Consider the following 12,493-nt stretch of genomic DNA (forward strand, 5'->3'; position numbering starts at 1 on the left):
CTTTAAGCATTGTCATTGCATTAGCACATTAGCATTTTGATGTTAGCATTTGAACTTCAATCACCATTTTGCCAAAGTGCAGTGTCACTGAGCTGCTAGCATGGCTGTGGGCTTCTTATTTTGGGCTATGCACTTAAGTTATGTCACAAATGGTCCCCAGTGTTAAGATATAGGACTCTCATTGTGAACACTGCCCACCAGTCAGAGTTGAACATCCTCAAGACAAAAACAGCAAATCTAGTTGCCTTTGGATTGGGGCTCTTAGAGTTCTTGTGACCTCAAATAACCGATAAAAGTCAGATTTGATGTCAATGAGTAGAAAACAAAATCACACTGAGTTACAGAGGAGGATGCCCATAGCCTTGTTTACTGGTAGTTTATTACTGTACATCTGCAGACCTGCTCATGAGTCATATCTACATATATCTTTCTCTCCCTCGTACACACAGACACACACACAGACCACTCAAGATTATATAAAAAAAGGACTCATTTTCTGTGCAGGGTTCAATCACAGTCTGAGATCTACGAAGAACTTTTGCATCTGCGTACACCGTGCACACACACACACGCACGCACACACGCACACACGCACACACGCACACCACAAATATCTGCATATGGCCTTATACCTCCATTTACACACAACAGACCACAATCAAAAATATAGAAAAGTGACCGGTGAACCAATAGGCAACCCAGTGGTAATCAAGTGAATTTGGGCCTTTTAACATATAAACCAACACAATGTTTGTGGGTCCGTGGGATATGTGCTTCCTTTACCATCTGAAATAAAGGGTTGCTGTCTTTTTCTTTGGGGCATTTTTCAATTTCAGAATCAACTCCAAATGCATCATTTTACAATTGCTCAGGAACAATGTGTAATCTGTACAGTATACTTGACCCTCTGGTGTAACTTTGGAACATGACAGTGAGATTTTTTTTTTTGTTATACTCCCCTGAGTGTGACCCGTACGATCACTGGAGCTATGTGACCTAAAAAATTTTGTTCAATCTAAGTCTCTGCATGATTTTAGAAATCATAAGGTGTACCGAGAGGGAAAAGCTAAATCTACACCATCACCTTTGTGCTGGCAAGTGGTTGTTATGTTTCATTAAACTGAGATGTGCTTTGTGTGACTTTAACCGGCTGACAGTTTTAAAAAATACTCTTAGGTCTTAATGATGAAGCAGGATTGTTAGAAAGCAACATAACTGAACTGAGGAACAACCTGTTTGGTGTTTCCCACAGAATTAGAATCTATGTGTAGCAGTAGCAGATCACATCGATGGATGGGAAAAAACCGTTTAGTTTCACTTTGACTGCGCCTGACTTTCACCTGCTCCATCTGTGCCCAGAGTATGCTCTGCAGTATGTATGGTGTAAAACGGTGTATATATTTAAACAGTGCTCCACATTAAAAGTCCAGCTCCAAAAATATAAAATCAATAACTTGTTCTAAACATGACAGGCCACCAAAAATAAATGTGTGGGAAACCCTGTTTTTAGTGAACAGTTGCCTATTTTCACATCAAGTACACAGAGTAACATTAGTAGTTATTTGGCGTCACGTTTTTGGCCACCTGAGGACCGCAAAATCAAGATTTACTCCCCCTTTTGTTCTTTTAATGGTTTCTCTTAACTACCGCAGGAGTTATCTGGCTCTTCAGCTGCTATATGCTCCACCACATTCACCAGGTGGTTGCTAACTTTGTCTGTCTGCTGTCTGGTGGTGTGCAGTCAGAATACAGAGGGTTTACCAGAGTCAGGTGATAACTCTCTGTAAACAAACCACAAATATATTTTCTTTTTTTGGAGCAGGATTGTTCATTGGGAAGCTATTAAAATAAATATACCATTTGGTTATTCATTGCATCACACTCTAGAGGGGCAAAGTGCACTCTGGGCAAAAATATTTCACTATACAGATGAAGCAGCAGAATGTCAGGCACGTTGAAATTGAAACTTAACCATTAATTCGACTGGGTCTTCAAGTTTGCATTTACTCGCTGCAACTGCTTCTCAGCTGTGAACAGACCGACAGATCAATAATCCACCCTGTGACTCACAAAGTGCTGCTGAGGAACAAAAAGAACTGATGGAGAGCTCCAACTGCACTGTGTTCACAGACCCGCAAAAACCTCTGAATTTAGAGAGGGGACACACAAATATAAAAAAAGGGACACACGTATTTAAAAGAAAAAATTCAGCTTTGCTGTCAGTGTTGTCGTCCACTCACCCTTGTCATCAGCTAATGTCACACACGCACTCGGATTCTGTGGGGAAAAACTGGTACACATATCATTACAAGTAACTCCTTTCATATTACAGTCATTTTTCATGGTTACTACAAACAAACTGATTAGTGCATCTTTAAATTTGTGTTCCTAAAGTGGGAACAGCCTGATTTTACTCAGAGCAGTTACCATATCAAGCTACCTTCAGTAATCCTGCTTCATGATACGAAACCCTGGTATTACCTAATAAAAAGGACCTCATACTCTTGGTCACTCTAGACCTCTGAAAGAAATGAGTCAGATTATACTGTATCTAAAGCAGAGAAACATTCTCAGAGGAGCCACATCCTTAACACTCATTTAAGCAAGCCAAGGTCAGCAGATAAGGACGAGAGGCCATGTGAAGGTGTTAAGGACAAAGCTATTGTGTGCTTTAGTGTTGACACGGCCATTAGGACAAAAAAGGAAACAACCCATGGCATAACTTTGCAAAAAAAAAATAAACAACTGAGGCCTATTTTACAAATGCACAGATTATATGCGCACCTGCGCATTTATAAATTACTACAACAAAAGTAACAAAGATCGGTTATGGCAAAAAAAAAAAAAACATCAAAGACAGAACCCTGAAGAGCATCTCTTCATGTCTGATTTGTCTTTTTTTGCTTTCATTTCTCTCTCAGAAACACACACAACAGTGAAAAGTTTAGCAAGCATTAACTGCTTCTCTTTCACCGAAACAGTAAACAAAAATTTGAAGAAAAAAAAACATTCCTTCCCTTCATCACTAGTGGTTTTCTTTCCAGCTTACTTGTTCCACTGTGACTCAGACGCAGTTGCTAGGCAGCAAGTCCATCACCTGGACACACACACATAATGCTGAAGACAAGATGTTCCAGGTAAACTGTGTAGCATTAAGACCCCATTCATACAACGGAGAGTACAGTCAGAGTGTGTGATTGTCACTGGGTCAGGGGTGACGCACAGTGAAGTGTGCAGAGATATGAAAGAGGATGTCTGGGAGTTGATACGAGGAGTGACATTGTTGAGTTCAGCTGTTCTGGCCACTGGCCCAGCGTGCTCCTGTAAGACCAGTCTGTCTGCTACAGAGTTGATTTGGATGAAGGTTCCTTTGGAGTTCCATGTTGAGTTGCCTCCACAGCCTCTAGTGCTGATCTAGAGCACCAAACCAACTGTTACAAAAGCACTGGGGTGTTTTTTTTGCAGGCGAAGTTGGCGGCGTGACAGTAGGTAACGTGAAAATGTTTTATCATGGTCTGACTGTGCCATGTGCTTAGGTTAGGGAAAATACAAGTGACAAAATTCCAGTCGAAGCTCAAAGAGTTTCAGAGTCCAGTCGTCAGCTCTAGTTCCAAAATCCATAATGCTGCCCATGGCTGGTTCGCTCTGACATCCCACAGGCTGGTGCCGGTTAGCATGGCTTAACAGTGAGCCAGCTCGCCCCGTAGGTCATGGTTCAATGGTAAATTCCCTCCAAAAACAAAGTGTTTGGGGTGCTGGATTTGTAAACAAGGGTGAAGAGAAGGTATGTGTGGGAGAACAGGTCAAAGAGGAGAGAGGGAGGATCAATGCTACCCTGTAAACAAAAGTATTGGGCTATTTATTCAGGAGCTTGACAGCCATTGTGGTTCTGTGGCAGAGCTGGGCAGCAGTGGAGGTTTAAGATCAGCCGCAGTTAGGCTAGTCCGGTCTGAAGATGGGGATCTTAGGTAAGAACTCTATTAGGATTACCTGCAGGGAATATGAGAAAAAAGCTTTTACTATGAGACAATACAGATTTTTCAAGTGGTACACTTTTTTGCTAGTGTTTCTATAAAAGCAGCTATCACTTTACTATCTAAGGGCATATGTTGCAAATCAGTGTGCAGGACTGCTTTATGGCAATACTGGATTTACAATTTTTTTTGCATCATCACATTGATGATACCCAACTTATCAATGTACTTTATCACATTAAAGTACATTGATATGTTGGGTGTTTCATTCATTAGATTATCTAATATTACAATTCTACATCTGATAATACTATCTATAAACAGTTTTTGGCTGACTGAGTGAGTGATAGTTACACCATTGGTCAGAGTGAGTGATGACGCAAATCTTGGTATTTTCCCATTGGCCGTTGCTTGCACGGAAAAAACTAGGGATATCCTGATCAAGTTTCTTTTTGCCCCCAATCCTTGTCATTTGCTATTGAGTATCTGCCGTTACCAAGTCTCGATTTGATTATTGTATTGACCTGGATAGTACAGCTGCACCATGCACACTTCAAGTGCTTTGAAGTTATAAAAATCAATCCAGTGTATATGGTTAGCAGTCTAATAGCTCTGCAATAAATAAAATAACAATGTGTGCATCCAAACAGTTCCTTATGGTTTTCTTTTATGGTTTTTCTTTTAGTTTTTAAAATAACAAAGTAATCCAACTAAAAATATTTCATATAGCTCTTGTCACAATTCAATTTAGGGCAGCATTTGTTTTTACAATTAAAAAAAAACCAAACAAAGTAGACAAACTAAAATGTGTCTTCAGAAATAGCTCTCAAATCTGCTAAATGTAGCATTGTCAAGTGCAGAAAACTATAAATTAGTAACAGAATCACAGTTCCACTTCAGAGCAGTGTTACAGCTGAACTTCAACGTCACCAGTGACAACAAATACAAATTGGTTACAATTCTGCTTATTACAGCATTATAGAAAATCTAGCTAACTTAAAATGAACAACTAAATTTCATTTACAATTAATGTGGTGAAGTATCTTAAGTTGAACATGAAAAGGAAAATCTGTTTCTACTTACTGGAGTAGCAGCATTAAAATAAATCCTGAAAATCTGCTTTTAATGGTGCTCTTCATTCACAACAACTGTGTGGCAGTGTACTTGAACAAAGCACCTAACTGGGAGCGTGTTCAAAATTACCGATCCTGATCAATTCAAAATTGTGTTGATCGAGCCAGGTACTGACTGTTATGATCTGACCAGAACATCCCTACAATAAACATTAGTATAAAAGCCTGGCAGAATTAGCATGCTAGCTAGCTAACTACTGTTGAAATAGCAGTTCTGAACGGAGAAACAGCTGATTAAGGGACAAGCCTTAGATTTATTTAAAAGTTACATATTATTACATGATACATTATCAGAACGGGTGCTGCCACTGTTATGAGGAGAAAAATGTGAATAAGACAGGGACTGAAATTTAAGTGAATATTACAAGTTACAACATGGGAGCGGGTGCCACCATCATAACAGAGTTTTCATTTTTGTAATTGGTACTAATAGAAGATTTTACCAAACTATGAATGTTGGCAGGACGTATAAAAACTCACACACTGCAATTTATACCCCACCCCTTTGTGAAGTGTGTCACCAGGGATTAACTTGTAAATGGACTGTACTTGTATTTGCTAGTCGCAAAGCGCTTTTATACTACACTGTCACATTCACCCATTCACACACACATTCACACACTGGTGGCCGAGGCTACCGTACAAGGTGCCACCTGATACTCAGTAACCATTCACACGCACTCGCACTCTGCTGACGCAGCATCGGGAGCAATTCGGGGTTCAGTATCTTGCCCAAGGATATTTTGGCATGTTGCCCCGAAGAGCCGGGGATCAAACCTGCTAACCTTCCAATTAGAGGACGACATGCTCTACCTCTGAGCCACAGCCGCCCCATGTAAGGCCACATTTGAACCAGCATCAGTATTGTGAGCTCCAGCAAAAAAAGTTGAATAAAAAAGCATAGTTAGCCAACAAATAAGCTGAACGTAGCTTAACTTTTGCTACAATGCAATGTGACATCAATGGCCACTGCGCTGAACAATCAAATACATCCAGGCACACATTCCACTGTAGATTACTATGCAACATGAACATTGCCATTGTACTACTTCCTTGCAAATGTTGCAATTCTGTACAAAATTATTGTAGCCCTGATTTATTTTGAGATGTAAAATGTTTGTGCTGTCCAGTGTTTTGGTTTCAAGTAAGCCTTCAAAATCTCCAGTCTACAACTCACACCAACTTTCTTGTCCTGTATGTAATCAATAGATACTTACATATTCCATCATGTTGTTGGTTTCACACTTCCTTTTGCTCAGTCTCCAATGCAAACACAACTGCGAACAGTGTACGATTGTGATCAGATCAGATAGTTTCTAATACATGTTCTCATGAGACAGAGCTCTAATACACACATATTCCTTCATGTCTTCACTGCTCACCTTGTGGTAAAGTCTGCTGTTTTCCCACTCCAGAAGTTTCTCTATAGATCTTCTTGTCTGAAAAACAACAGTGACATTTGATGACATTCTTTATACCCACCAAGAATCGACACATTAACCTCTTAATGAACTGCTCATTGAGTTTGACTGACTGTGATTGTGTTCCAAATGCAACAGGGATGGGTATCTTACCCTCTTGCTGAGGCAGATGACAGGCCATAAACTGAAGCCCAGTGTACAACAGCAGCAGAGGCAGCCACACAGGAGCCACCGCACATTCACTGGCAGCGTCTTCCTCAGGCAGCTGTTAACGCGGTTGATACTGGCTTTGAATTCCTCTGGTGCCACCTGAGGTCGAGCACATAGATGGTACAGTTATAATAGTAACATTAAGTGTTCTGAGATGGGAGATTTTGTTGGTTTAAGTAATGCTCACATCAATTTATCTACACCACAGAAATTTCATCTGAGTTTTGTATTTGTGATCAGGTGAATGAACACAGCATTACTGCACTACCGAATATCAAGCAATTTAAAAATATAAATAATAAAAATTTGCATCACAATGTCAGCTGGATGGTAAATCTTGTAGAAAGTGATGTGAAAATTGCTTAAGTTAATATGCATTTATGAATAACAACAAGACACTCACCTTTCCTGTAAGTGCTGAGGGAAATTCCGACTCAAATTTGTTACTAAGCCCGAACCTGTAAGGGTGAGAAAAAACAACTATCCATAATTATACAGACATACACTCTTTTGAGATAACTGCTTTAAATAAACAAACACTAGTCAAAAGGCCAAAATCTACCACAATTTGCCATCCCTGGGCTCTTTTTTTACTTCGCTCATTACAAAGATAAAACTACTGATACCAGCAAGTATCAGGGGTAAATTGTTACAAATTCTTTATGCGTTAGGATAAAACGCCATCACAAGAATGCATCATCTCACTTTTGAAAGAGCCCCATAACACAGACACATTATGTCATGTATATCACATCATTCAAAGATATTTTTTTAGATTTCAAGTTTCTTATTGTGTCAAACATCTAAAACTGCCAACATAGCCACGTGCCCTAGACCTAAATCAAACCAAATGTGTTTGCCAACGGCGTGATACATTTTTGTTTACTTTGGGTTGATTTGCACAGCCACGTGTACAATGCAGTAACTAAACTGTGAGAAAGGGGAATGAGGGAAAACAATGTGATAACTCACTCAACACTGTTGATTTGACTGTACAACAGTAGTATAAACCCCAGACTTCTGAAACTCTCCGTGTGGTCCTCCCCACCTAACTGGACCAGACACAACATCCGGTAACATGAGTTCCTACTGCTACAACAACTTTGTACTGAGCATTATTTGTCTGTCGGTAGCGTCACTGGGGGTACAATCAGTACTTCCAGAGTACTCAAAATCAAACAGTATGTACTTCGTGACCGGTGGTAATTAATTCCAGGTTAAAGGTATCGATTTGACGTTGCACTCACTATCGAGCTTAGCACACAACACGAGTTTAAACCCATACTGTAGTCCCGAGATAGTTGAACAAATGACGAGGACAAACTGCCTTGTCAATTCAAAAGCAAACACAACATCATACCGAATTACGTGGTAGATTACGAAATTGTTTATACTTTAAGGTCATGTAGCTACTTCATCTAAAACGAAAGCTAAATCCTATCAGCCACTCCTCGCCACAGTTAGCTCACTGCTAACTTGGTAGCTAACGCTAGCTGCTACGCTAGGTCACCAGCGGTAGCTAATTGAGCTAGCAGCCAGTTATCCACTGAACCCGCGGCTGCTGCTCATTTAACGGTGACGGTAAACTTCTCTCTCGGTGTCCGCCAGTGTCGCCGTTTGCTTACACAGTGACGTGGCCGGACCCTCGCACCACCACCGGGTCCGGAGCATACTTGAGGAGCTGCTCCTCCGCGGCCCTGTCCTCGTCCTCCTCTTCCTCCTCCTCCTCCTCGTAGATCTCATCAAAGTCCTCCATCATCGCACGACTCGGTCTCGCGCTACCCGGGAGAGGCACCGGGACAGACACGATGCCGACGAACAGCAAAACCTTACCGCGAAAAGAGTACAAAAAGAACCGTGAAGACGACCACAGAAAAATATCAACCCGTCCCGCAGACGATACAGTTCACATCGTTCAGCTCAGCTAGCTCCGACACAAAACATCAACATCCGCCGCAGCAGCCTTACGACACCGGAAAGGGGGTAGACGTGCTTACGTCTGACGTTTTGTTTTGTTTTTTTTTTTTAATGGAAAAAATATGTTGTTTGATTGCTTTGGCCATAACGGTCGTATCTACTTGATACATTTTGTTATGAATATGGACATATTTCGTTTTCATAAAAGTAGTAAAACAAAAAAAGGAAATGTCACACTCTGAAAAAATCCTGTTTCATATATATATATGGTTTGTTTTTTTAAACTATCTGTACTACTGCTTACAGTGAAAATACAGAAGCTGTAAATACTGATATCATCGTGTGTGTGCATGTGGGGTCACCATGTCTTTATCTGTGCCTGTCTTTATCAGCGCAACCTATATGAAAAATTTCATTTACTGTGACCCACTGACTAGATGTGATAGAAAAATGTATCTCTACACTGGACGCATGGGACATACTTCTTCATTATAGATGTTTGTGCCATTTCTGTTTTTTCAAAAACATTTATATCAAAAGTCATTATTTTCTTCAATAACTTAAGAGTAATGTGATCCAGTGACTCAGATTTAAAACCAAAATGTATCAATACACTGGACACAGGACACATCTCTCCATATTGGATTTGACTTTTTTTTCCACCTATTTTATATACCAGTATGCTTTTTAAGATGATCATATGTTCTGCATTAAAAATCTTCACAAATCAGATAAATGTTGTTAAGGAGAAAGTACACTTTACTCTGAATTGTGGTGAAATGTAATTATAAAGTAGCTTTAAACGGAATGCCTCACTTATATAGAAACACATCAATTATACCCACAGCACTTCACAAGTTAGTGCATACAGCCTGAAGTAGTTGGATTGAGGTCTGCACTGCATTGTGATGAAATAATAATAATATAACTTAAAATAATTAATCTTCATTGAATACATACATTGAATGGAGTATGTATGTTCCAATGGTAGTTATTATAACAGCTGTCGAAAATATATTTCATAATATAAAAATGTTGTGAAATTAAACAAGGCGAAAGCGGAGATTGAGAAATGTTCCTTCAAAATACATTCACATTAGGAAATACCTGCATTTCACCTTTCTTTTAACCCTACACAATTTTGTAATACTTGCTCATATGCAGCGTAGATGCTTTGAATTTATATCACATTTTCACACATACAAAAAAATGCAATATGCGCTTTTATTTGTCAATACCATAGACTTTATGCAGTCTACATATGCAGTCTATGGTCAATACACATTTTATTCTGAAAGATCTGACCGGAAGTTGTATTTTCTTGACACTGAAGCTAGCCTGCTTCCGCAACTAGCTTACTTCTGGGAGCTGCGACTACACAAGGGTCGTACAAAATAATAAAATATTAGTGTTACTGCCAAAAGTTACTAGATTACTGTAAACGTTTTAGTAATCCATCAAAGTCTACATCAATTCAAGAGGTTTACCGGGGACATCCGAAATCAGCCCAACGCAGTCTGGATATGACAGTAACGTTATTTCCGGTTTAGGATAAACTTTTGCTTTAGTTTATAAGCCGTGTAAAGTTATTTTGCAAGATGATAGGAACTGATACGTTTAAAATGAGATTTGAAGTGTTCAAAGACGTGGTTCCTGTCCTCACGAGCGGGATGCTAATCGTGACACTTGTATCGTGTGTGTTGTTTGGCATCCAAACATACTTCAGCTTCACTGAGGGGGTCTTCAGTGTTGGGGCCACCGTGTTTCAGCATGGACACCTCCACAGACTCTTGACGTACCCTTTCTACCACAAAACCTCTGCTCAGCTTCTCCTGAACATCACAGCCCTGGTGTTTCTGAGTGGCAGTCTGGAGAAAGGTGTTGGCACTGTCCGCTTCCTGTTCCTGTTCCTCCTGCTGTCCACCACCACAGGCTTGTTTTACAGCTTCCTGGATCTGATGCAGAGTGACGGCAGCCACAGTCACACAGAGGGGTTGGTTCCTGTGGTCCTGGCATGTGTGGCTCTAACTACCATGCACACAAAAATGACCAAGGGCTTCCTGTGCGGCGTGAGTTTCCCCACCATGGCTCTCCCTTGGGTGCTCCTCATGGTCACCACAGCCCTCATTCCTCACAGCGTGCTCCCCTGTAACGTTGTTGCCGTCCTGGTCGGGTGGATGTATGGGAAAGGATGGCTCTCTTTTCTGGACATGTCCGAGGCCAGGGCTGGCGCTCTGGAGAAGATGTTGCCTTTCAGGATGTTGAAAAGCATCAGGGGTGTAAAGTTTGTCCCTGCTTCCACGGAAGAGAGGAGGAAGACACTTCTTCCACAAATTAATCCAACACCTGGTTCCTACCCGGTCCAGGCTTATGCGCCATCATTCAGCGTTAACACTGCCAATACTAGGGCCACTATTTATGAAGGCTGGTCCAATTCAACCAGTCCTCTGCCCAGTCCCACACAACCTCTCTATCCTCATGGACATGGCCCTGCACATAGCTTTGGGCTAAGTCATGGACACGGTTCAGAGCAAAGTTTTGGCCAAAGCTGCAGCCACAACCACAGCCATAGTCATGGTCATGGTCATAGTCATAGTCATAGTCATAGTCATAATCATGGTCATGGTCATAGTCATGGTTAGTCATTTGACTGCTTTACTCCAACCATAAATGACCCTTTATCTACAGTGTTTTTCATTGTTAAACACGTAGGCACGTGCAGCATCTTAGGTCATTGGATTGTGCCGTCTACAGTGTCAAATGACAGGACCAGGAGGCAGTTTCCAAGGCAGAAAAATGAAACCACTGGCCAAAACCTGCAGTTCATCTAATGACCACAAAATAGAGCCAATAACCATGTTAAAATGCTCAACTTAAAAGCAGAAATAAATCAGATCCATCCCTCGCTCCTCCACAGCCTCAGCCACTTGTCTAAATATTGTCACTTCTGGCTCAAAACAAAAAAAAAAGCTGGCAATGGCCAAAATGCTGAACTCAAAGCTTCAGAGCAGCAGTCCACAGACCAGTGGCTGACATCACAGAAGCTACTTCCATTATTTATCCAGTCTATGGGTTGGACACATTGTTAAGCTAATTTTACAGCACACTTCAACAGTATTTGCAGATTGTCTGTCTTGCTGTATAACTTTTATTGACATTTTCATGAATGTTTAAATGTTACGGGTGACTTTTGTACTTACATTTAAAAATATACTAATTTTGTACTATTTTGTGCAAATTCAAGACTATATTTTCAGCATGTGCAGGATAACATATTAAAATGTTTTCAAACAACAGATGTGTGAATGTATGCAAACTGGAATAAAGTTCCCAAAATTTTCTTGAAATAGAAAAAGATAATGTTTTTGACCCTACCCTTGATCAGGCGTAACAATGGACGAGGCGTATCTGTATATGGGCACAAAACTAATTGTATCTGAAGAGATCAATCGACTGTCACTTCTTTAAATAGAATAACAAAAATGTAAAATTGTTGCAAAACCGTGTAAGAGTCACAAAAAATTATACATGCAAATTGTTTGGATGTATTAACCCCTTGAAATGTGGAGCAATCATTTTTCTGGCGCTGCTATCAGACGCCTTTCACAGGCACTTCACCTTTGAAACCTGAGCAAAGGCAGTAAGTAACAAAATTATGTTACAAAATTATTGCTAATTTTTGGGTCATTTCTTCTTTCATTGCTTTCTTCCCACGTTTTTGAAAGAAATCAAGTTATTTACTACGGTTTCAAAGGGTTAATAGGGGAGCACATGGATGGTCGTGATACCTTTTGTTGCAGCACCTCTTACTCACTGAAATTTTGCTTGGGCTCTAAAA

At 40.4% G+C, this 12,493-nt stretch overlaps 2 protein-coding genes across 2 annotated transcripts; one reads left to right on the top strand and one right to left on the bottom strand.

Moving 5' to 3' along the window:
• Window positions 1-360: 360 nt before the first annotated feature.
• On the bottom strand, window positions 361-8,689 carry chic2 (cysteine-rich hydrophobic domain 2). Its single transcript, XM_042485039.2, has 6 exons — window positions 8,364-8,689; window positions 7,142-7,196; window positions 6,682-6,837; window positions 6,490-6,546; window positions 6,325-6,384; window positions 361-3,990 (listed from the first exon to the last, which is right to left on the bottom strand). Exons 1-6 carry the CDS (start codon window positions 8,495-8,497, stop codon window positions 3,940-3,942), a joined length of 513 nt encoding a protein of 170 aa, XP_042340973.1. The 5' UTR covers window positions 8,498-8,689; the 3' UTR covers window positions 361-3,939.
• A 1,269-nt stretch (window positions 8,690-9,958) lies between these two features.
• On the top strand, window positions 9,959-12,029 carry rhbdd2 (rhomboid domain containing 2). The gene has a single exon (XM_042485038.2). The coding sequence runs from the start codon at window positions 10,254-10,256 to the stop codon at window positions 11,295-11,297; it is 1,044 nt and encodes a 347-aa protein (XP_042340972.2). The 5' UTR covers window positions 9,959-10,253; the 3' UTR covers window positions 11,298-12,029.
• Window positions 12,030-12,493: the final 464 nt, after the last annotated feature.

This window comes from Plectropomus leopardus, chromosome 3 (assembly GCF_026936395.1).
Source record: "Plectropomus leopardus strain MGB_pleo_1.0 chromosome 3, ASM2693639v1, whole genome shotgun sequence".
NCBI classification, from domain to species: Eukaryota; Metazoa; Chordata; class Actinopteri; order Perciformes; family Serranidae; genus Plectropomus; species Plectropomus leopardus.

Bases quoted from the DNA above. Each gene is read 5' to 3' on its own strand.
- rhbdd2 (XM_042485038.2), top strand. From the start codon at position 10,254: ATGATAGGAACTGATACGTTTAAAATGAGATTTGAAGTGTTCAAAGAC.
- chic2 (XM_042485039.2), bottom strand. From the start codon at position 8,497: ATGATGGAGGACTTTGATGAGATCTACGAGGAGGAGGAGGAGGAAGAG. The intron at 6,838-7,141 runs GTGAGTGTCTTG...GCTCGACCTCAG, and splicing joins CCTCAGCACTTACAGGAAAG to GTGGCACCAGAGGAATTCAA. The intron at 6,547-6,681 runs GTAAGATACCCA...GTTGTTTTTCAG, and splicing joins TCATCTGCCTCAGCAAGAGG to ACAAGAAGATCTATAGAGAA.